This window comes from Anopheles ziemanni, chromosome 2, assembly GCF_943734765.1.
Source record: "Anopheles ziemanni chromosome 2, idAnoZiCoDA_A2_x.2, whole genome shotgun sequence".
In the NCBI taxonomy this organism is placed as follows: domain Eukaryota; kingdom Metazoa; phylum Arthropoda; class Insecta; order Diptera; family Culicidae; genus Anopheles; species Anopheles ziemanni.
Genome location: NC_080705.1, coordinates 630,257 through 655,270, shown reverse-complemented (window position 1 = coordinate 655,270; position 25,014 = coordinate 630,257). Strand labels below are relative to the sequence as shown.

General features: G+C 45.3%; 5 protein-coding genes across 6 annotated transcripts; 3 read left to right on the top strand and 2 right to left on the bottom strand.

Annotated features, from left to right (window-relative positions):
* The first annotated feature begins 254 nt into the window (after window positions 1–254).
* LOC131282920 (trithorax group protein osa) lies at window positions 255–3,303 on the top strand. Its single transcript, XM_058312466.1, has 4 exons — window positions 255–423; window positions 500–657; window positions 1,145–2,003; window positions 2,066–3,303. Exons 1-4 carry the CDS (start codon window positions 255–257, stop codon window positions 3,301–3,303), a joined length of 2,424 nt encoding a protein of 807 aa, XP_058168449.1.
* Window positions 3,304–4,339: 1,036 nt separating this feature from the next.
* On the bottom strand, window positions 4,340–14,269 carry LOC131282899 (blastoderm-specific protein 25D). The gene is made up of 7 exons (XM_058312445.1): window positions 12,949–14,269; window positions 9,294–10,520; window positions 8,976–9,217; window positions 6,765–8,257; window positions 6,193–6,672; window positions 5,801–6,096; window positions 4,340–5,708 (listed from the first exon to the last, which is right to left on the bottom strand). The coding sequence occupies exons 1-7, from the start codon at window positions 13,262–13,264 to the stop codon at window positions 5,422–5,424; spliced, it is 4,341 nt and encodes a 1,446-aa protein (XP_058168428.1). The 5' UTR covers window positions 13,265–14,269; the 3' UTR covers window positions 4,340–5,421.
* Window positions 14,270–15,896: 1,627 nt separating this feature from the next.
* Window positions 15,897–17,117, bottom strand: LOC131281054 (coiled-coil domain-containing protein 130 homolog). The gene is made up of 2 exons (XM_058310305.1): window positions 16,506–17,117; window positions 15,897–16,438 (listed from the first exon to the last, which is right to left on the bottom strand). The coding sequence occupies exons 1-2, from the start codon at window positions 17,076–17,078 to the stop codon at window positions 15,935–15,937; spliced, it is 1,077 nt and encodes a 358-aa protein (XP_058166288.1). The 5' UTR covers window positions 17,079–17,117; the 3' UTR covers window positions 15,897–15,934.
* A 439-nt stretch (window positions 17,118–17,556) lies between these two features.
* On the top strand, window positions 17,557–20,995 carry LOC131282934 (methionine--tRNA ligase, cytoplasmic). Of its 2 annotated transcripts, XM_058312481.1 has the most exons (6): window positions 17,557–17,699; window positions 17,779–19,923; window positions 19,996–20,089; window positions 20,161–20,297; window positions 20,337–20,535; window positions 20,638–20,995. In XM_058312481.1, the coding sequence occupies exons 1-6, from the start codon at window positions 17,597–17,599 to the stop codon at window positions 20,837–20,839; spliced, it is 2,880 nt and encodes a 959-aa protein (XP_058168464.1). In that variant the 5' UTR covers window positions 17,557–17,596; the 3' UTR covers window positions 20,840–20,995. The 2 variants fall into 2 exon arrangements, with proteins under 2 accessions (XP_058168464.1, XP_058168465.1); XM_058312482.1 differs by lacking the exons at window positions 20,337–20,535; window positions 20,638–20,995 and having other exon boundaries at window positions 19,996–20,093; window positions 20,165–20,303.
* A 1,000-nt stretch (window positions 20,996–21,995) lies between these two features.
* LOC131282761 (UDP-N-acetylhexosamine pyrophosphorylase-like protein 1) lies at window positions 21,996–24,007 on the top strand. The gene has a single exon (XM_058312300.1). The coding sequence runs from the start codon at window positions 22,009–22,011 to the stop codon at window positions 23,473–23,475; it is 1,467 nt and encodes a 488-aa protein (XP_058168283.1). The 5' UTR covers window positions 21,996–22,008; the 3' UTR covers window positions 23,476–24,007.
* The last annotated feature ends 1,007 nt before the right edge of the window (window positions 24,008–25,014 follow it).

The following is a 25,014-nucleotide window of genomic DNA, read 5'->3' as shown; positions in this document are numbered from 1 at the left end:
ACTTTCTGTGTTCAGTGTACGATTGTGTGAAACCCTCCAAAGCCAGCGTACTCCCTATGGCAGTGTCCAGTAGGTAGTTGTTCTAGCATAAACACTGTGTGCAATTGCAAGAGGAAAAGCAACATATTAAACACTCCATACGTCAGGTACGAGTTGTTATGCAAAACATTTTCGTGGGGACATTCAGCAAGTGCGCACTGTTATTGTGCATTTCAGGGCTCCACCAGTGCAAGATACACATCCGACTCTACACCATGGAGGGAAGACGAATGCAGTCGAGCTATTGGACTTCCACTTGGCCATCGACCATAGCGATTCTGGTATCATTACTCATGGCAACCATCGTTCCACAACATGTAACGATTGCGCTCCCGGAGGGAGTGTTCCCGATAGCAAAGCGCATGAACATAGAAACGTGCCTAGGTAAGGACGTGCCACCATTGTTGCTTCCAGAACGAATTACCTACAATCCGTGCATTTCCCCCACCGTTCCGTGCAGTGCGATTCGATGTCCATCTCAATACCATCATTCGAACGGAGGAATCCAGATCGATGGGTGCCTGCTTCCTGGACGATGCCGATCTAAACACGCGCGAACAGTGTCTCCGGCTGTGCTGCGAAACGGAAAACTGTGATGTTTTCGTGTTCGAGGAAAAGGTACGTCGTTTTATCTCACAGTTCCGGAGAGTCTAAAACTTGGCCAAAAATAACACCTTCGGTTCCCAGCCATCTTATTTGCCATCTCGGAAAGAATAACGGTTAATTGTATATTAAAGCTCCGTTGCTTCCTCTCATTAGGCTCAGCGCGTCCGATTTGGTACGCTAGGTCGGAACAACATCCAAAAATATTCGGTCCGTTCGGTCCTGGGAATTTTATACAATAGATAATAAACCAGTTAGAGTCGGAAGGGTTAAAGCTTAGTGGGACCATCTTTGGGTCCAAAATTAACCCCTCTTGTGAGGTTGTGACCAAACCAACCAAGATTTTATTATGTGTAAATATAACACTTCCTCTCTGGTGGGTACATGTTTATCACCTCCGATTCGAGGTGTCATTGACTGGTGCTTTCATCATTAGGGTCGGAGTTTTGGACACCTTCGTACCACGTAGTTATGTTAATAGTGCTTCTGTCCCTCTCCACAGAGTCCCGGGACTTGCTTCCTCTTCCAGTGTGGTCCTCCGGAAAACTTCCGTTGTAAATTCACGCATCATTCCAACTATACAAGCGCCGTTCTATCGATGCCTCCGATGGAACAGCAACTAGCAGTCCCGCTGACACCTCCCTTGGCCGCCCAGATTCAGTCGTTAACGGCTCAGCAACAGTCTGCCGGTGGCAAGAAGCATCTCTCGCAACATGAAATGGAACTGGTCAGTCTGAAGGACACTGGTACTAACGGTGGTAGCAAACAGCAGGTAGCGGTGGTGGCCAGTTTCGGTACAAGTTCAACAACCTCGCTCCCTCCATTGGGTGTACGACTTGGGGAGACGCTTTCAACACCGAGTGCAAGCACGCCAAAGCACCAGCCGCCACCGCCACCCTCGTCGTCCCAGTGTGGTCACTTTGAATTTCCCTGCCACTCTGGGGAGTGTATTGCGGTGTACAACGTTTGCGATGGCATCCCGCAGTGCGACGATGGGAGTGACGAAGGTCCCGAATGCCCACAGAAAAACACGGGACCATCGGGTGTTCCAGGTGTTGCTCTTAACCAACCCATGGCTATAATACCACCGAATGCGATGGATCGCTCCGGGCTCGGGGGAAACAATCAACCAATGGAAATGAGAGGGGCCCCCAAGGCGATGCTTCCCATGTACCAGCCATTAGATTATCAGCAACCACCGAACCGATTCGGAGGTATCGATCCCGAACAGCAGCAACTTCAGCAGCAACAGCAACAGCAGCAGCTCGGTAAGCCCACCCTTATGCATCGCAACCGAGAAGACCCAATGACGGCCCCAAAACCCTGGCCACGTCCCGCCATCAACGAGCTTAACTATGTTGGTAGGTGCTGAGTATGTCTGGGATTTGAACAAGTTTTTCTAACTTTAACCTTTTCACTTTAGATTCTTCCGACAGTCACTTTTTCAATCACAAGGGAGGGCTACAGCTCTCGGTGGCCAACAACATGGGCTCGCTTGCCTCTCAACAGTACCAGGAGTCTATGCCCGAGTCCAACTACATGCCTTCGGCATCCGTCGTCCGTGGTGGACAGTCCAGCTACCTGTCGCTCCCCGGTGGCAGTTCATACTCCCAGCAACTACCACCACAAATGACCCACGATCAGCAGCAGCCGCAATATAAGCCCGCCATTTCTCCGCAACAATGGATGGGAGGCGATCCTGTGCGTCCAAATTGGTCCATGAAAGCGGCATCGGATCATATAGGAGTTGGAGGTGATGGTGCCATGGTGTCACCGCGCGAACAGTACATGCAACCACCGGTCCAGCAGCGACGGCCAGAAATGCAACCAGCCTCCAACATGGATCCTCTCGGAGCATCGCAGCAGAAAACATCGCAGCCACAAACACTACCATCCAGTGGTCAGCAGTGGCCGGCTGAAGGACAAAAACAGCAAGATGTTCCACTGCCGGTAGCTCCGACTGCCTCAGCTAGTAGCAGTTTCTCGGGTGAAGGCGCTTCCGGATCCGAAACCCTTGCAAAAGATGCACCTAACAGTGGACCTTTAGGTCAACCGCCGGTCGTTGCTGGTGCTGGCGAAAGTTCTAACGGAGTGAAACATAAAGCCACTGCGGTGCAAGGTGGAACACACGATGGTGACACGGAGTACGAAGAAGACGCTTACGAAGATACATATCCGGAGTCCACGAACGCTGCTAGCGATGGTGGCGCTGAAGCTGAAGAACCGACCCAAACGGAACCGCCGAAGAAAAAGCTACGCAAACATCACAAGCACGATCATGGCGACAGTAAGATCTTCAATCCGTCGACCACCAACGAACAAGCGGAAGATAAGCAGAAGAAAAGGAAGAAAACAAAAACCACCAAAAAGGATAAGGCGCCGGACCATCACCACGGATCACCGTCGGACGATACGATCGTGCACGAGCACCTGAAGGCGGTTTTGCACAACGATGTGGAAATCGAATTTCCCGATCACGACGGTTATGCGGACCGTCCGGGTGGAGCGATGCTGTCGCTGACTCTGGGGGTACTCTTGACCGCAGCCATGGGTATTTTGCTCAGCTGCCGGATGCGTGTGGCTCGACGAAGAATTCGAAGACCGGGAAAATCTTCATACGCACATGATGCCGACTTTCTCGTAAACGGAATGTATCTGTAGAGCCGACTTGGCGGAGCCATTTTCCATCCATATTTTGAACGATCATCGAGTGTGTGTTATTAACGAAAAGGTTGTTAAACTTATTCTTTTTTAGCAACGTTCCGTTGTGCTGTTTTGTTATTAGAAGTCCTTGCTGCAATATAATTTTCCTTTAAACCATACCATCATTAAACCGTTATTAGATGTACTTAGTGAAATGAGCGACCAACAGACAGGAATACAAATATTACAAAATTGCCGTAATAAACACCCGATATCAAAGTGGCGAACGAATATGTTGCGTTTGTTTTTTCTTTCAGAACAAGTACAGCCGACCACCAATAATTATTTCGAATTGATAAATTCTTTAGTTCAAGAGTAGTTGCTTGTCTCTCCTATATTTTTAGGACTCTTCATAAACTCTCATCTGTCTTTCTGTGCCGGAACGTATATCGTCTTTCTCTGGTACAATTATACACATCCTGTTGTGTAAAATAGTGTTAACGGTCCTAGGCTTCATTAGTTCTACATCAATTACAACAGTCTAGTCTCTATTAGTGCACGCCCCTCGCTCTGTTACTCCCTATTGAGTTTAAACGTATATAATTTTGCGTACACATGCGTACACATTTTGTAGAATTTGCGGTGCACACACTTTTTTATGCATTGTCATTAATCTTAGTATTTCTTCAGAATTTTTCATAGCAAGATCAAACTGCTGCTGCTACTTCGTACAACTCGTTGGTGATAGTTTAGCTGCATTTGTTAACATTAGGTGCTGAGTCCATTTTAAATCAATAAAATAAAATCATATAGCACATGTCTGTGATGGTTAGGCTGACATTACGACATAAGAAGATTGATCTTACTAGTATTTACTCGTCCTTTCGTTACAATTCTAGACATTATGCATAATGCATATCATCGCTACATCTAGGTTTAGGACTCTATTCAGTTAATGTATCAGTAATGCAAATCAAAATCAATTGCTTTGAAAAGCTTAAGGAAATACAAAAAAAAGTTACATAAATAATGCATTCGTAAACATATAACATAATTTCCATTTCCCTGCTATAAGATCGATAGCAGATCATGTATGACGTAGAACTTTTGCCATTTATATGTTTAGTTAAAATAAAAACTCTTATCTGTTTGACATGATAGATATCCAGGCAAAGTGTAAGATAAAAACCAACATAAGGCCATATAAACACAAACCAAAATTATGGTTATGTAGAAACCCGTTGCCTCCAAAGTTGTTAGTGTAAGAGTCTAGCACGTCGTCCACTGTTTGTCCCGTTGCTAGATCAGATTTTGCTCATCATGCTACAAATCACAGATGTTTAATAAGAATTACCGGTTTTTTGATAAATACCTGATTATGACAATATTGGGCCAACGATTCTCTCTTGAGAACGATCATCAGGCAAACACCCATATGAGTGTTGGAAAGTGCACTCAAAATAGTTCATTAATTCTACGGCCTATAAGTAAGTCATGTGCATTTCTTACAAAAAAAAATACCATAGAATCAATAATACACCCTGACAACTATCATATTTGTTGACCGTATTATTTGAGGAGCATATTTAATTCATTCGCTTAAACATAATTAAAACGGATAAACCTCGACGAAAATGGCAGATGACTTTCCTACACAATTTGTATACATTAAAACGAGAAAAATGCTGCCACATTTTACATTTTTACTTTAACGACATTAAAATTAAATAATAACAAACGAAATAAATCACGAAAAAGGAAAGTTACATGAATAGAAGAAAATCTGAATGGATAGCAGAGACACGACAGAGCATATCTTCAGCGGATCTGTATATGCTTCAATCATATTTATAGAATCGGACGTATAAATGTGATGAGACTGCCTCTAGTTCGGCCACAAAAGGGGGACTGACGCTCAAATAACGAATGTAAAAGAAGAGCCACAAAACAACCAACCCGGTATGCCCGTGCGCGTGGTTCAACGTGACACGGAAAAAACACCTCCTTTGGCAGTGTGTACCGCCGTGTTAAAAACCAAAACTACTTACAGACAATCGGCACACATACGTGCACTTTCATGCTTCACTGACGCGCGCTACACGCTGAGGCCAGCATTGTTCCTTGCGGGAAGCAACGCTACGGTAGGCCGGGCATAATACCGCTCAATCCTTGCGAGTGGTGGTTGGTGGAGGGCGCGGGAGAGCTGCTCGGTGCTTGGTTCATCTGATTCAACCAAGTAGCGCGAAGACACTGATGCTCAAGTCTCTTCACCTGCAGCATTAGCCGCGAGTTCTCCTCGTACATGTCCTTGACTAGTATATCGTTGCTGGCCAGCCGCGTTGCTTGATCCGATATCACGATACACTGCGCTTCTAACCGATTGCGCAGTTCGTTTATTTCTCCGCGCTGTTGTTGCCAGATTTCTGGAAAAAAATAACACAATTACCATTAGATTAATAGAACCAATCTTTGGGGCGTTCAAAATTTTCAACTCCTTGAACGGCTTGATACATACGGTGCAGGACAGATTCGGTGTACTGTTGCTGCTGCTTTATCATTGACTGCAGATGACGATTCTTCTGTTCAAGATTTTGAATCTTCTGCATTTGGTTGGGATGCGTTGCCGTTTTCGTATATGCCCGGGCTATGATCGGCTTCGCTTCCTTCAGCTGCTGAAGCTCCATCAACAAACAGTCTCGCTCGTGCGTAAGGTCCGTAATTTCCCCTTGCAGCTGCTGTTGCACGAGTCGTAGGTGTTTCATGTGTTCCGCACTGACCGGGAGCGTCATTCCCGCACACTCTGAATTTTGGCTACAGACGGACAAGAAAGATTAAACATTAAACAAAACCAACCTTCTCTATGCTGCCCCTTTTGCAACCACATCTGTTTGTGTAATTGTTCCTTACATGCTGTGCGTTGAGGCAAGACTGTGCGTACTGCGCACCGATTTCACCGAGCATGTATCGGACACTTCGAGTTGTTCCAGTCCCGCCACCATCCCTACCGATGGTTTCTCACCATCCGCTGAATATTCATCTCTAGTGCCGATACCACTTTCGCCACCACCATTGTTTGCGGTGATCGGTTTCTGAATAGGTGAAATGATCCGCGCAAAGTTTGCCTCTCCACCTTCACTGGACACGCTGACATCCGATTCGCCACCATCGGTATCCCTTGCCGCCTCGGATGCTGCCGATGACTTTGGGAACTTGCCACACTCTTCAACTGTGTTAATTTCAGATGCCTTTGTTGGCGGTGGTCGCCAGTTCGGATTTTGATAGTCACGAACCGGGCGCTGAATCGTGCTCTGGTTCCACAAATAACTGATAGGAGAACTGGCAGGTCGATCCTCTACTTCCGGCGTTTCCATATGGGGTGATGGAGACCTTAAAAAAGATGTCCATAATTATCCTCTAATATGTCAAACGACGACTTAGTCTCAAAAAGAGCACCGCTACAAAACTGTAACAATACTTACAGCAGCATTTCCGACGGATATTTGGTCATCTGTTCCAGCTCCTGAATTCTTCTTAGAAGCTTTTCTACCTCGTGCGTTTTTTCTTCAAGAGCAAGCTGAGCTTGTTCGAAATCGGCCTCCAACTCCAGGTACTGCTGCTCCAAACCGTCCTTCTCGTCGATTGGCGACAATCGACCGTCTTTCTCCGGTTTGGCATTGCCCGCAAACTGCTCCTCATACTCAGACACCTTCTTTAGCAGCTCGGTAAACTTTTCGTCGCTTACGCGTTGCTCCTCTTCGTACAAAAGTCGCTCGTCGTTCACCTTCGCTTGCCAGTAGTCCTCGCAGTCCTCGTACTCCTTGCGCATTTGTTCCAGGCTGGCTTCGAGCTCTTCGCAGCGTGCTTTTAGCTTTACACATTCTTGCTCCTTTGCGGAGACCGATTCACCGGGCTTATCGGCTGACGCTTGATCAACACTATCCGCCTCTTTTTTGCCACTTCGCAACTGCTGCTGGAGTTCTTCAACTCTACAGCGTAAGGCTTTTATTTCTTCATCCCGAGTCAGCGATGAATCATTGATGCTCGAAATTCCCGACGATGCACTCGTTTCGGGACAACCGGAAAGAACTGTAGACACTTCTTCTGAAGGCCTACCGCTCTGTCCTAGCTCGGAATGAAGTGCCATCCAGTCACCGGAGCACGGATCAACCTCGGTGTCGTTGTCAATGCTGCACTTACGGAACTTGCCCAACCGGGGACTCTCGTCCGACAATCGTGTTTTGCTCGGAGAATCACCCCTCCTCTTAATAGCCGTTTGACCAGCAGCTGTATCTCCACCGACCACTCGGTCTGTCTCATCCGAGGTAGAATTTCGCTTGAGTTTGATCTTGCTCAGCTCTGCGTTCAACATTTCGATCTCCACATTCAACTCATCGTTTTTATCGCGTAGTCCCGTGTTTTCGCCCTGTAGCAAGGAAATTCGATCGATCAAGTCCAACACCTCCTCGCTGTCCTTGCGTGCGAAACCACAGTCATCGTCCTCGGGATAATCGTTGCGATTGTTCTCCTCAAGCTCGGCAATGTCCCGGTTGAGTTTGATGTTCTTTTCCAACAGATCGGTGATCTCCTTTGTAAGATTCTCCTGCTCCTGTCGCAGTTCCTCGTTTTCATCCGACACTCGAGACAACTCCGCTTTTAGTTTGCCTTCCTCGCCCTCCAGCAGCGCGATGCGTTTTTCCAGCATTGCATTCGCATGCGACAATTGTTCTCGCTCGAAGGCTAATTGCGTGGACAATTCCTTGATGGTCTCGTGGTGACGCTGTTCCAGATGCCGAATTTTGGTGCGGGTAGAGTTTTCTAGTGAATTGTGTCGCTCGTCTATTTCCTGTGCAAGCAGCACGGCCCGATTGTTGACCTCCTTGTTGTCGGCGTACAGTTTCTTGTTCTCTTCGACCAGCTGATGGAACGCCTGGCGCAGTGCATTCACTTCAGCTTTATGAAGTGCCAGCGAAGCCTAAGGGAAAGCAAAATACAGGAGAAATCGTTATCTCACGATGTCGAAGGCGATACAGCCAAGTTGTGTCGCACGACAAATGTGCGTGCTATGGCTTTTATGACAGCTCAATTCAACTCATATAATCTCAACAGGATTACACATCAATACTCAAAATCCGAGGTAACAACAAAAATAGTCAAAAAAATGGCAAAAAAAGTGATAAAAGCTGATAACTGATAAGCAAAAAAACGAACGATTAAGCTCATAATGATACTGCTGTCAATTAAACGCAAGCAAACATGATCTTGGTCTTGGTCATGCCTGCCCATTAAGGGTTTATTAGACTTTTTCCCTTTGTGTGACTATCAAAGTAATTCTTTCGTACAGGAGAGAGTCCGGTCCCGGTTGGGATTTGAACCCACGCCATAACGAAAAAAAACCAAAACCTACTTCAATATTGCTATCATTCAATAAGCTCAAACGAGTGATGTTTCGCAAACTCAAAAAATCTTTACATACACCCTCGACAAAAATTCACTTCCGTTGGTAGCGACCCATGCGAGGCATAAATATTCATATCTACTGACTGGTTGTAAAGCACTGATCGTTTGCGTGGGACAAATCTTAAAAATATGCAGCAGCTATTTAATTACATGCATGCCTGACCTTGCCCGAGTAGAGTAAATACAAATACCAATGCAAGGGCCATATTTCGACGCGTAGCTGATAAACTTACCCGAACTATGAGGGAGGCATCGTTAACATTGCTGCTGGTACTGCTGAGGCTACTAGTGTTGAGATGCCCACCGATCATTCGCTGATGTTCCTCTTCTAGAGCCAGCACTAGGTCCGACACTTGAATTACGTCCCCATCGAAGCCTAGTTCGTTTAACAAAATTGCCGGAGCAACAATACCTGCCGCTTCCCACATGTCGATGATGATCGATGCCGCCAGAGACCCAATGTCTGACGTCCAATCTGGGGTGGTGACGAAAAAAAATCCCAATCAGACTCGTTACGCAATAAATCCAAACGGCGGAGCGGTGTGACTTACCTGGCATGGCGAGCGTGAAACTTTTATCGTGTGCCGGTCCAACGGATGCGGATGAAAGGAGCGTTCCACTGTCGTCGCAATCACCGAGCTGCAGCTCGCGGTTTTCATGTCCCATCGGTAGAAGATCCGTATTGCTTTCAAGCAACGCGATAAATTCCGTGAAGCTGATTCCTTCGATAGGTTGGAGCGACAACTTGGAGAAAACTTCTTGCGCCGCCAGACGGGCAGGAGTTTTCTGCAATCCTACTCGCTCGCACACCTGTTGCAGTTGAGACTGGTTCAGAAGATCCCCGTGGCGCCGACCAGGATCGCAGTCGACCAGCAGTGAGTCCCAGATGTCGCGCAAGTTCTCCGAAAGATTCATAAAATAGATCTTCTGATCGATCCGTTCGTCATCCATTTGCAGCTGAGCCGGGTGTACCTTGCTCGCCGCAGTCGTCGTCGTTCCTGGTCGTTGACGATGTGTCGGGAGGGACGCACATCGCTTAAGACGAATTGCACCCGGTCCCACATGCGGGCGCCGCCGTTTCGAGCCATGGATATCACTCTGAGAGGCCGATCGTTGCACTTTCGTTCCACCGCCCCCGTCCGCGCTCGAAAGGATATTGACTGATGCGGCATCGGTGTTGGTGCTAGTGTTTAGCGCAGCAACTGATTCGTTGTCCGAATTAGACGACTGCGACAACCTGTCGAATCCATTCACATCCTCTCGAGGCCTTGACCTACGGCCGTATTTCTTCGTGCCGACGACAAACTTTGGCGAAACTTCACGGTCCGATGATTCATCACCATCGTCAGCACCGCTCGGTAGCAGTGTTTTCGATTGTACTGTCGTGTACAGGACGCTAGTGTTTTGTTGTCCATTCGCGAATTTGTTCTCATCCACCGATACACCATTGTCTCCTTCTTTGTCGCCTGCTGTGAGTAGTTGCTGCTGCTTGGAGGGATACTTTTGCCTGGACTTTTGAGTGATCAAAGGAGCATTGCTATCTCTATGGTGATGTAGCTTTTCCTCTGCATCACCAGAACTTTCATCATCCGGTAGGAATGCAGTTGAAGTGGAAAGATGTCCGGATGTACTACTTAGCACCTTACTGCTGCTGCTGCCGCTTGTTACAGTGTGGGAAGTTTGGTCCGAGGAACAAGTAGAACCAACAGACGGACAACTTATTGCAGACTGCTGTTCTTGCTGGTGCTGCTGCTGCTGCTGAAGCTGATGGTCCGTATCTACAAAAAGCCAAAACATTGATACTGTTACAACCGTTCCATCGAGAGGATATGATAAAATTACACAGGATGATTATCATGGCGCTCGTGAACGGCCACTAGGAGAGCACGCGACGATTTGGACTACACCTGCTTCCACTTCCCAATTGAAATGGTTAGAATCACTTATCCAATGCACGCAAGGTGAAAACGGTGATGAAATCGTGGATGACGTATTATAACGACGAACAAATATTATTTATGAACCCACGACAAAACACGAACAAAGCAGCACCAAACACATCTCTCTTCATGTGTTTTTCTCTCTTGGGTTTCACTCCCTCCACATAACCGTCCCCGGAAGGTCGAATGAAACGCGAACACGCCTCGCGATAAACTTACTAATGCAGAAGCGGCTGCAGACTGGCCAGGGCCTGGTTGTCTATCGCCCTAACTGGCCATAGTCGCGGTTCTCGTTGTGTGAACAATCGGTTCGCTTCGTTTCGCCTCGGAACGATCGGTGGTGTAGTGGGCCGTGTAGTGGTAGTGCCTTCGTTCCCCGGCTGTGTCATATTGGACAACGCGCATTTGAACGCGGATCCGCGTAACACTAATAATAAACACGGCCCACAACATCCCCGTGGTGCATTGGCGCCTGCCAACGGCAGCCGCTACAACGTAGTAAACGATTAGTAGTAGTGGTTCAGTAGAAGCTAGCGTTACATGTAGTTTCACTGCCAGCACAAATAACTCATGTTTGCAGCAGGGTGGACGAAGACGAAGAAATATGAAAGCAAAAATTAACAGCCAACGAAGGTAGCTGATTGGTAAACATGGCATTCGGTCATGCAAAATGCGCCGTAAAGAATCATAGCCACTGCTGACTGAGTTTGTGAATCCGTTCTGTTGCTGGTGAATTTGTTTTCGACACTTTCTTCCACGGAGCTCGAAGGCATGGTTGAGTTATTTCAATTTTCTTCTTAACGTACTGTTTTAAACAATAAAATTAGATAACGTCACATACAAAAGTCGGAGCATAAGATACTGTGCGATAAGATATTGGAATGAACGAAGAGAGCTGAAGCAGAGAGCTGAGAGAGCCAAATCTTCAAAAGTAATAAAAAAAATTATAAATTTCTTTGAGAACGCCTTTGCAGGAATAGCAAAGGTCATCAACAAAGACAGTAAGTTTTGTTTTAAATCCGAATCCCACACATCCCATCATTATAACGTCCTGCAAGACGATATAATTTGAATAAATTATAAACAAGATACAAAAAATGTTTTGAAATAACATAACAAACAACGCTGAGCTGTTTGCTTTAAAAACCTATCCAATATTATGGAACATGACTGAGCTTATTAAAAAAAATTAAAATTATGTTGCCATAGCCAAACAGTGTAAGGAAAATTATTATTTCGTTCCACTGGCGGTTTTGGTTAAATTAGCTCCCTGAGGTACGAGGTGATGTAGTCATGCCCTTTTCACACTCAATGGCTCACAGTCCAGTTCGTCCAGGTTTCTTGCGTCCCATTTCTATTTTCGCGGACTGGAAAAACGAAGGAAGGCTTGGCCGCGTATGAAACTTCCTGCCTTGGCCTGCAAACGATAAAACGTGATAAGAATCTACTATTTTAGCGATATCCTCGTTTGCGCACCGTTCGTTGGAGCGGACGCACCCTGTTGCTTTGAAGTGTATCTAAATGAGTAGTACAACAAGCCAAACAGAAAAGTTCATACATAAAAGGGTGTTATGCATGCCCTTTCATCTGTTATCCTAATTGTGAATGTGAGTCACCTTCTACCGTTTAGAGTTCCCAACAACATTATATTTTCCCAACACTTCATGTTGAGGTCCTTCAATAGCAACCATATTTTCTTCTGCGTGATAAGAACCTTACCTTATCATGACGAAGTATCTTTTGTTCAGTCAATTCAAAAGAATAATCTTCCTAACTTTAGCTAATGACATCAACTGTTACTCTGCGGGTGTCATTTATCTTATCTAGCGCTGATTTATCAAACGTCACCAGACAAATGAATGCACAAAGACGGACACTTTCGATTACAAATATTGATACGTAAAACTTTTGATGACAACGTGACTTTCAAAGGGAAGGGATTTACTTTAAAGTTGTATAATGCGATACTGCAGTTATGAACTGTTTTATCCGAATAGATGGACACCAAAAGGTTCCAGCAAAGAACCAACAAATGCAACAAATGCAACAGTACAAAAACCGCAGGTTCGTTGACCGCCTCCTTGTTCTCGTTCCATATAATGATCGATGGGTGAAGATGCTAGGTGAGATAATTATGGCGTGCATTATAAGAGCTCTCGTAACTACATTTCTGGGCTTATTTTTACTTGGCATTCAATATCTTTGCTTAACGGAATTAACCTTGTGACATGCAAGAAAGCTGTTAAGAAAATGGGGGTAATCTTACCATTATAAGGTTCTCCATATCCCTCGGTAGCGTTTGTAGAAACTGATGTTGATTTTTGGAGGTTCTCTCCGCCCAACGAATCTTCGTTGCCTCCGAGAATGTGTAAAAGACCTTCGCGAAACTCGCGGAAGCTGACTCGCGTCTTTGCGTCGGTCAGAAGGCACTTCACCAGCAGATGGCCCCGTTCCTTCAGCTCAAGTGTGCGACAAAGCTTCACTAGGGCTTCGCGATCAAGACTGTTGGATCCATCGCCGTTACCGTGGGATTGGAACATGTGATATAGCTTCTGCTCGTAAATATTCGACGAGAGAGCCATTTTGCTTTTCCTTTTTTTCTACCGTATTTCTTCGTCGAAACAGAATCTGGGACGCACCTTCGGACCGGGTAGCCCGAAAGGGGGTTGTGCGCCAATATGGAGGAGCTACTGCTGATGCGGCTGGTGATGATTATTATATTTCTCGTCCACAATGCACCGTACAGCGCGGCCTTTGACTAACGAAGCAACTTGGATTCCCTTTTAACGTGATGTCTCGGATGATCGACAATGGCTGCCCTCTTTTTGTTGTAAACGGTGCCGTTTGGAAATAACAGCCACAAATAGGGACAAATCCTTCACGCGACAAAATAATGCTCTCAAATTGACGCTATAATACTAACACGATATTGTTAACAGTACGCAAAAGATTGACTTGCAACAGCGTATGATGTGCCGCAAGTTATGAGTCCGCGCCATGAAAGTGTACCAAAGCACGGGCACTTACGACCTATAGGAACCAGCGCCTGCGGTGTACGGGAAACAGGAGCTTCCGCAGGCTACCATAATACACAATTTATTGATATGGATTCACGATTCAGTTGCAACACTCAAAGAAACAATGTTTACACGGCGGATATCTGCACTATACACAATTTTCGACAACGAACCATCCAGAACCTCCCGTAACAGTTAAACCAGATACCCGAGCTATCTGACTTCTGTCGTACCCGCAGCGCACTGAACGTCATCCCACCGAAGGGAAATCAATTTTTTCACTCCCGAACGCGCTGGTGTGAGTGTTACCTCGTCGTTTACAGTTTACTATCTTTTCATTTTGTGTTTCATCTGTACGATAGTGATAATTGCTACGTTTTAGCAATATCAATAACTTGAGAGAAGCATTTGATTAGCACATCACAAGCACTGTACACCATTATGTAAAACAACGCGAAAACGAACAACAACGCACCAAACAAACCACAGTAACTGCTTAACACTTGCTGCTCGATGCATCAATGTTCAGAAGTGCACAGTCAGTCATTATTCACTTTAATTTAGTTTCCACGAGCAAACTGCTTCATTTCTTGTGAAATTTATGCAGTGTAGCGATGCACTTTGATGTCTTTTTGTTATGAGGTGGTGGGTAAAAGAAGGAACAAATGTCAATTGGATTTGACATTAAAACCAAAGTAGTTACATCGCAGTCTGAATTGGATATACCTTGTTCAAGTGGCTGTTTGACTGGTTCGTTAACATTAACCGTCACCCGTTCAACCAAACCTACATACGTAGACGTTCAACCGGACTACCCGGGTAGTCCATACATTTTGTATGGGAGACTCCGTTTTCCTGTATTTAAGACTTAATAACTTTTTATCTAGACGTCGGATCGATTTGAAATTTTCAGTGAAGATACTTGAGGGTGTTTCCCACAATATCGTGTAATTTTTATAACTTTAATAATTCAATAATTATGTTAATTTGAGGTTCCAAAAAATTTCACCCTTCACATCTATGACCCAAACCTGTGCAGCTTGAACATTTTAGATAGGACTTTGCAGTTTTTGTATTTCAGTATACGTATGTTTGATCATTGAATCTTAATTACTTGAAATTTTCAGAAATTTATTCATTTTTTTTTCCAAAAGTGTTTTAGAAATGTTCAATGTTCAAATAGGATTCTTTCATTCGAAAACACGAATTCGATAATTTAAACATTTATGCCTTACGTTTAGGTATTTAAATATTAACCTAATATTAAATACAAGTATGCTACACATCCTTTTGTTCAGAAAATTTGCGCCACAAACACGTTTGTTAATCCGTTTCTAGTCGACTATGCGTGTGATTCAAAGTACTACAAAAGCTAAGTAAAAGTGAACGTTATGGAAAAACTCAATCCTTACAATAGACAAAACCGAACAGACTAATAGAAGAATTACTAGAAACAGCATTTCTGACGAAAAAAGAATTAAATAACGGGCAAAACTCTGTTCCCGGTTGAAGCATGAAGATAGCATGAAGCGACTGAGAGTTTATTAATTTTTACAATATTTTATGCAATTTTCCAAAACATTTCAAGTAGTTAAGTATCTACGAGCAAATATATCAGTACTAAAATACAGAAAAAGCAAAGTTCTATGTAAAATATATGAACTACACAGATAAATGGTTATAGATGTGATTGATGAAATTTTTTGGAACCTCAAATAAACATACTGAATGAATTTTTAAAATTATAAAAGTTATACAATATTTTGGGAAACACCCTCAAGTATCTTCACTGAAAATTTCAAATCGATCCGACGTCTAGATAAAAAGTTATTAAGTCTTAAGTACAGGAAAACGGAATCTCCCATACAAAATGTATGGACTACCCGGGTAGTCCGGTTGAACGTTTGAGGGGTATCAACCGAAAAACGCAAATAAAAATTAATTAAATTCCTTGGAAATTTTTTTTTCTTTAGCAAAACTATAGAAAATGAATTTTTCTAGGAATTCTAAAAATTTCATCCCGATACGTCAATCCAATCAAAAGTTAGAACAAAACAAAACTCCAAAAACTACCCGGGTAGGCGGTTGAACGGGTGACGGTTAACAACTTATTCAACTTGTCGAATCAAATTTCGTAAGCGTAAAGCTTTACAAGTAAAGTAACACCACAAAACTAACTATGTTAATTATTTCCGTATAAAAGTAATATATTTCTACTGAATTAGCAAAGTTCTTTTAATCGCTTTCGCTGGACTCCGAACCGTAGTTACACAGCAGCAACTGAGGTCGCTGTTCAGGAATTGGTTTATCTAACGATTCTTGATGTTTTTGAGAACAAGATTTCGAAACATTCTGATCTGCATTGTGTTTACTTGATTGTGTTACCTCCAACAACAGTATCTCCGATGAACCAGCTGTTGAAGATCGACCTACTTTTTCATTGGTAGCCGTCGGTTTTTTCACTATTCCCAAGCTTTTTGTGTCCAATTTAACACCGACATCTTTCGCAGCAACAAATGCTCCTGTACTGGAGGAGGTGGAAGGCAACAATGGCCGATTAAGGATCGCACGTCGTCTTTCCAGGTCCTTTTCTTGGACGGTTTTGGACGAATGTAGTCGCATCAGTTGCGCCATTCTTCGGTCGCTATCGCTTTCTGGAAGCAATGCAACCGAAAGACTTGATTTTGCCAGCAATGCACTATCCTTTTCCTCTTGTAATTTTAGCTCCTTTTTACGTTTCTGTAAATGGAAAACTTCAGTTAGACTTTCGCTTCGAGAAAAACATAAAAGGAGTATCGCTTCTTACCCTAAACTGGGCTCTTAACTTGCTGTTTGCTTCAAAATCATCCCGCCAAACAGAATCGTTTCGCTGAAACAAACGCCCCAGCACGGGTTTGGCCTCCTCGGCCGCCTGTGTATCCTTGGCTCCATGCTCCAACTTGTACATAGCATCATCAAAAAGTTTCCTCTGGACTTCTTTCGTTTCCGGGACAATCTGTTCATTCTGTATTGGATCCCACCGGTTCTCCTGTCTCCTCGCGCCAGACACAATCTCATAGTCAAGATTTTGGGGATCGGTTTTGATCTCGAAATGATTGTCGCACAGATGACACTTCATACGAAACTGATAAACCGGGGTCGAGTAGTACATTCCCACCTTCTTTTTCTCCGCATTATAACGAACGCCCATTCCGATGTGGTTTTTACATCCATCGCACCAGATGTTGTAGGGCATTTCGAACCGAATGATGAGAATGCCCAGATGTATTTTGCGGGCGCGCTCCCGCAAGGCGTGCGTTCCTTGCCATTTGTTTAAGCCTCCCACCTTGGGATCGTAATCCGGTGGGTAGTACAAATTCTGCCCTTTTCGTTCTCCCATTGTGCACTATTATGTTGCTGGCTGCTCAAACAGGCTACACTGTGCGATGGGTTTGTTTCTTACGGTGGCCTTCTTCCAAGGGTGATAATGGTCCGATCGCCTGACTCAAAAGGAAGGATGTAAGGATATCAACAATCTATGATTCTCCTTTTTTCCACCAATAAACTAGCTACCAGCCCCTAGTATTACTGTTTGTTTTGACCACACTGCTCCTTCCATTGTTGTCATTTTAGTTGAGCGACCTGGTGAAAAGTAGCTTAGCTTTTGTGATACATACAGTTTTGACATATCAAGCGCCGGCGCAAGACGTTCTTGACATTTACCACATAGGGGTAAGGGTAGGAGTAGGACACACTCCACGAGTTGGGTTTCGTCGTATAAAATCGAGCAAGTTTCCAGGTGAGTAAGGTACAGGTTTTTCTGTTTGCTTAACAATAAACCAATCGTTTCCCAAGTTCACGATTAGCCATTAGTCTATCTGTTCTAGCGTACCGCAACACAGCCAATTGAAGATCGAAATGATCATCTACACCAACACCGGTAATCCCTTTGGATTGAAGCTACTGATATGTGCTAATTTGGCCAAAAAGGACGTAGAGGTTAAAAATGTTACGCTCAACGGTACGTATGCGAACAATCTGAGAGAAACATGCATGATGAAATGAAGCTTACGTTTTCGTCATTGTTTCATCATTTCCAGATCCGGAACTGGGTGACATGAAACACCTTCCCACCCTTCAACTGGATAGCGGTGTACAACTTTTTTCCACGGATGTAGCAGCCAAGTACCTGCTTAACGGTGAAAATGAGGATACCGTGGTTTTACGGGACGAATGGTTGGAATGGTCGTCGAAGCGTCTTGCTCCGGCACTCACGCATAATATGGCCGTGGGATCGCGTGCCGATCCGAACACGAAACCGATCTTAAACACGTTGGTAAAGATGCTGGATGATTGCCTTAGCAGCAGAACTTTTCTCACCGGTGATAAGATAAGCAGTGCCGATGCTGCTGTTTGGAGTCTGCTCGCTCCGGACGGCACGCTGAAAGGTGCAGTAAACATCGACAATGTGCTACGTTGGTACCGCCAGATATCAAACCTCCCGGAAGTACAAACTGCATTGGATAAGATGCCCTTGAAGGAGCTCAGTTTTGCGTCGCTACAGCATAGCAATCGCTTTGGTGGTTTGCATCATATCGTCCTGAACCCAGAAATTGCCGACTTCGAGGGTGAGCTGCTAGCGGACACTTCGGCCAATATCGCTGAAACGGTGCAGAAGGAGGAGATCGAGGCAGCAAGACTCGCGTTCAACAAAGTAGATGAGCGTGCCGTTCGCGACGAGCCAAGGATCGTGCTACCGAAGGCAGGCCAGAAGAACAATCTTATCACGTCGGCTCTTCCGTACGTGAACAACGTACCGCACCTGGGAAATATCGTTGGGTGTGTCTTGTCGGGCGACATGTTTGCACGTTACTCGCGCCTCTGTGGATACAACACGCTCTACATTGGCGGTACGGACGAATACGGTACGGCTACAGAGACAAAAGCGTTGGCGGAAAATCTTACTCCGAAGCAGATCTGCGACAAGTACTTCGATATTCACAACTCCATCTACCGTTGGTTTGGAATTGGATTCGATTACTTCGGACGCACGACGACCAACGAGCAGACGCGCATTGTGCAGGAGCTTTTCAAGGAGCTGTATGCAACTGGTTACATCGAGACACGCTCGGTCGAGCAACTGTTGTGTCAAAAATGTGACCGCTTCTTGGCGGATCGTTTCGTCGAAGGAACATGCCCTCATCCAGGATGTGGGTTCGAGGACGCACGAGGCGATCAGTGCGACGGCTGTGGCAAGTTGGTAAATGCCATCGAACTGGTTCGTCCGCGCTGTAAAGTGTGTAACACTTCGCCAGTGATTCGCGATTCGAACCAATTCTTTTTGGATTTGCCGAGAATCGAACCGACCTTGCGGGAATGGGTGGAACGCGTGGACCACGGATGGACCCACAATGCGCGCGTCATCACGAGGGCATGGTTGAAGGAGGGTCTGAAATCGCGCTGCATCACACGCGATCTGAAGTGGGGCATCCCAGTTCCAGTCGAGGGTTACGAGAGCAAAGTTTTCTACGTTTGGTTTGACGCTCCGATCGGCTACATTTCCATCACTAGTCGCTACTGCAAAGAGTGGCAACAATGGTGGCGCCCGGACACGGCTAATACTGGTGTCAAAGTTGATCTGTACCAGTTCATGGCGAAGGATAACGTTCCGTTCCATTCCGTCATGTTTCCTGCCTCGCTGTTGGCTGTCGACAAGGGCTACACGCTCGTATCGCATATTATGGCCACAGAGTATCTGAACTACGAGGATGGCAAATTCAGCAAGAGCCGCGGAATCGGTGTGTTCGGTAACGATGCACAGGAGACGGGCATTCCGGCGGACGTGTGGCGTTTCTACCTTGGGGCGTCTCGCCCCGAAGGTCAGGATTCGTCCTTCAGCTGGGCCGATCTGCAGGCGCGAAACAACAATGAGCTGCTGAAGAATCTGGGCAATTTCGTTAATCGTGCTCTCGTGTTCTGTGAAAAATTCTTCGATTCCACGATCCCTGTCATGAAGCTGAGCGAGGAGGACTTAACGTTGCTGGCACTGATCAATCGCGAGCTGAAGGGTTACGTGAACCAAATGGAAAAGGCTCGCATGCGCGACGGTATCCGGCACTTGCTGCAAATTTCTCGATACGGCAATCAGTTCATGCAATCGGAGGAACCTTGGGTGAAGGTTAAAGGAACCGACGACCAGAAGGCACGCGCTGGAACAGTTGTTGGATTGTGCTGTAACTTTGCCTGTAAGTAAAAGCAAGAAAAGCAGAAGCAACTATTGTATGCGACGCTCACAAGCACACTCTTTACTTCCGTAGGTTTGTTGGCCACACTGATATTCCCATTCATGCCTACCACTGCCCGTAACCTATACGGTCAGCTAAATGTTCGTGGTGGGTTTATAAATGCTGAGTAAGTTTTTACTAAAAAAGAAGAGTAGTATGGTTACTGAAGATTAAATTGTTTTCTTACACACATTATAGGAAGCCGCTTCTGAGGACGCTTCTCCCAAGTGGCCATCGGATCGGGAAACCAGCAGTGTTGTTTGCTAAAATAGAAGACTCGCGTATTGAAGAACTCAAAAAGCGTTACGCTGGACAGCAGCAAGAAAAGGACAAGAGTCCAGCCCCTGGAGCGAGGATTAATGCGGAGGCAGAAGAAAAGAAGCTTCCATCGCTAAAGGAGGCTCAAAAGGCAGTCGATGAACAGGCAGCGAAGGTGCGCAAGATCAAATCTAGCGGCGCAGATCGCACAGTTTGGCAGCCGGAGGTTAACCTTCTGCTCGAGCTGAAGAAACAATTACAGTCGCTTAGTCAACCACGGACATCCGAAAGTGCGCCGCCATCGCCGTTGGAAGGGAAACCTGCTAAAGGTGCTCCTACCCTTTCCAAGGAGCAAGCAAAGCCTCAACCCGCGGTGGTTACTAACCAAACGGCGGGCAACGTCGTTTCGGGCTTGGACTCGAATGCTGTGAAAGCATTGGAGGAAGAAATCGCCCAACAAGGTGAAAAGGTTCGCAAGCTGAAAGCGTCCAGTTCGGATAAATCCTTCTGGCAACCGGAGGTGGCGTTGTTGCTTTCGCTCAAACAAAAGCTTACCAGTCTAACTGGAATCGCACCGGCCCCTCCGGCAAGCAGTGGTAAAAAGAAGGGTAAGAAGTAAACACTCCTGATCTTTACCATCTGCTCAAAAACATTTGGATTGCGCTTAATTTTTGAACCTATTTAAAAATTCCTAATCTCGTTTCCTTTATCAATTCTTTGTAAGTGACAGAATAAAGAATGGCATTTGCTTTGATTATTTCGTTTCACAATGAACTATAAAAAGTAGTTGCAAGAAATATGTATGTCCTACGCTGAAATTGAAAGGAAAGAAAAATCGTTAATTATTGTTTGAGGTTAAAAAATATGAAAAGTGTAAATATCGTAAATGATAATATCACGAATATAGTAGAATCTATGGTGCGCCAAGTGTGACTGGCTATGGCCACTGGATGCATCCACGTGGATGAAGTAAAAATCTTGTAACTAATTGCAGCAATGACTGCAGGCGGTCGATGTGCCAGATAAATCGCAGGAGTCGAATTGAAAAGGGTTCTCCAAATTTTTTTAAACAATTAAAATTGCCGTATAAGTAAGATACGTATCTGCATTTCATGTAGTGTTCTATGAATTTCAAAGGCATCGAAAATTTAAAAATTTGACAGCGCCCGCTGGTGGGCAGTATGTACTGCTTTGGGAACTACTGCACTAAATTGCTGTCAAATCCGTGTTTGTATACGTGTCAGTGCGTGCGTGTCTAGCCTATTATGACAACAAATATCAAAAGATAGCCCGAAATCGAGTGCACGGTTTGTCCGATTTGGCAAACATTGTTTTGACCTTTAAATAATTGGTTCTGTCGGGCCTCATCCTAACAGTGAGCAGTACCGTGTACCGTGTTTTCGAATGGAACTTGTTCAATTTTACTTACCAGCCACCTCATACATAACCATCGCCGCCGTCGCCGTCGATTGTAAGTGTGATTCGTGCAGTTACGAATGTGGCGAGCGTAAATCAGAAAGTGTTCTCATGTTCAGATAACAATCGCTTGTTGGAGAGTTTTCTCGCCGCCGTCGACCGACTTTCGTTTTGAATCGTACCACCGTTGGTCGTAGTGTTAATCGCGTGCGGTAAGCAACCGGTTCATGTGCAACCTTCTGGAGGTCCATAGCAGCTAGAGTTGCGTCGCAGTGGCCCACCACAGTTTTCGGTGATTTTTTGTTCGAAACAGTGGTTGCTTTTGTTGAATTACGAACGGCTGGGATCGGAAGAAAACGCGCGTAGTTAAAAATGGGTGAAAAATATGAGGCGCTCGCCAAGGAGCTGAACAAGTGGAATCAAGATCACTTGTTAAAGTTCTGGGATGAGCTATCGGATAGCGACCGGAACAAACTGTTGGACAGCCTGTCCGCCAGCGTCGATTGTGCTGCGCTTGACGAAGCATTCCGGCGAGCCATGGCAACCGCCACGTCGGCGAAAGAGGACCTGAACGAGCTGCTGCAACCGATCGCCAAGGAACTGCTACTCTCCGTGGCCAATTCCAGCGAAACCGAACTGAACGATCTCCGACAAACCGGTCTCGAGCAGATCCGTGAAGGCAGGGTGGGCGTGATACTGTTAGCTGGCGGACAGGGCACGCGGCTCGGTTCGACTGCTCCCAAGGGAACGTACAATGTTGGCCTTCCGTCGGGTAAATCCCTCTTCCAGCTACAAGCAGAGCGCATCCGGAAACTGCAGCAACTGGCTGGCGGCGATGGGCGTATCCGATGGTACATTATGACCAGCGAGCATACGCACACCGAGACCCTCGAGTACTTCAAGGCGAACCGATACTTTGGCCTACCCGCCGAGCAGGTACGCCTGTTCCGCCAGCGCAGCGTTCCGTGTGTCGACTTCGAGGGGCGCATTTTGCTGGATGAGAAGTGGAAAGTGGCAACGGCACCAGACGGCAATGGCGGTATCTATCGGGCGCTCAAGGACGAGGGTATACTGGACGAGCTGGATCATAAGGGTGTGCTCTATCTGCACGCCCACAGTGTCGATAACATTCTCATCAAGGTGGCGGATCCGGTTTTCATCGGCTACTGCGTTCGAAAGCGCGCCGACTGCGGAGTGAAAGTCATTGAAAAGGTGCAGCCGGACGAGGCCGTCGGCGTTGTGTGCGAGGTGAAAGGCAAGTATCAGGTAGTCGAGTACAGCGAGCTGTCGAGTGAGACGGCGAACCGCCGCAATCCAGCCGACGGCAAGCTCACGTTCAACGCGGGCAACATTTGCAACCACTTTTTCACTTCCGCGTTTCTTCGTCGCATCGCCGATACAATGATGCCACTGCACGTGGCTAAGAAGAAGATCCCATTCGTCGACACGGCCACCGGCGAGCGCTGCAAACCGTCCAACTCGAACGGGATCAAGATGGAAAAATTCATCTTCGATGTGTTTCCGCTGGCGGAGCGGTTCGTGGCACTCGAGGGTCGGCGCGAGGAGGAGTTCAGTGCACTCAAGAACGCCGACTCGGCAGGTATCGACTGCCCATCCAGCGTCCGAGGAGATATTGCAAGGCTGCACCGACAGTGGCTTATCAACGCGGGCGCAACTGAAGTGGCCGAGACGACGACCGATGAGGGAAATGTGGTGATCGATTGTGAAATTTCTCCTCTCCTATCGTACGCCGGGGAAGGCTTGGAGCCGGTGGCTGCTGGTCAAAGCTTCCGCTGTCCCGTCCATCTGATCGGTGCTGATGAGCAACAACTGAGCTAAAAATAATCAAGGTTATCAGAAAAGCGGAAAAGACGGTGATACAGATAACGGGAGGATCACATTATTAGTTACTTCCGCCTCAATGTGATTCAGCATAGTCGGGCGGGGTCCATTACATAGAAAAGATGTACGTTCCTCTAAACGGACATTACTTGTCGACTTATCGGACCCAGACACCATTTCGCTTTTTAAAGGTTGTTATTATCTTTTTACAAGCTTAATCCCACACCCTGAAGAATGGTAACACGATAGCATTCAACAACCAATTGGAGTTCTTTGAAATGGACGTGTGTTCCATTAGTCTTTCGATACAAAACTTATAGCTACCTATTGATCTGTTAAAATTATGAATCTTTGTTTTTAACGCTTTTTTATTAATATTGTTAGAAAGCATCATTAGATCGCCCGAATTCACGTGGAAAAAGAATGGCGCGTGTATCTCAAAAAACTCGATTATTTTGTTTATTTTGTATGTATTCGTTATTATTTGTTACTATGGCTTTTTTGCAAAAAACTATATGTTAAAATATCCCCTTGTCGACACATTCCGATATCCTTTTGAAAACTCTTTACTCAAAGACAAAACTCTAAGAGACTTGAGCTGGGGTCCTCGGAAAACATCACATTGTAAGCTTTTAGTAAAATTCTGTATAGGACCAGCAATGTTTTAACCCATCTGCAATATCTACTTACAAACGAGAGAATTTTATCCGTTTATTTTATTTTTTTTAACCAGTTTTCCTTTTCAAATCGAATCGAAGATATGTTTGTTTTATATTGATTACTTATTATGCTTGTTAGACTGCAAAGTTGTATAGGCTCGTTATCTACAATTCTATCGAGATTGTTAGTCAAGTTATGAGTTATTGTTTTTTTTCTTTATTCTATATGTCCTCATTCTCGTCTTTCCTTGCCCACGGTTAAAATGACATGAAAAAGTACGTATAAGAAATAAAAAATATTTACTGCCTTTAGCTCAATACTTCAACCTGGTCTTAGTCATCATGCCTTATCTGTCCCCTGAAAGAAATATACTTTTACAATACGCCACGTACCGTGAAACTAGAAATAAAAAAAAAGAAATATACTTCAGGAAAATTTAAAAACAAACACTACTCACCTCGGTACACTGACGACAACAAACGACGAAGCGAGAAATGTTTGTACTTTTCGGATGTACCAAACTTTTATCATCAGCTATATAGATGAATTTTAGCACTCGATATTACTTTAGTAGTATTTTTTCTATTCAAGATTTGCACCATTTGCGGATGCAATTCCCACATTCCGGAACACTTATTTTACAGCACCCACTTGCAGTTGTGCTATGATCATTAAAGTTTCTCACTCGTTGTTTAGCCTTACAGAAAACGTTTAACTTAATACCTGCTTCGGAAGCTGGCGAATATATAGCTAGCGTTTGGAAGAGTGGTTCAATGACATCCTACAATGCACTCCAAACGATTAAGAAACGCTATTTTACAAGCATTTTAGGGCCTAATCAATTTTGCCATCCTTAGCGTGATTTTCGCACAATCC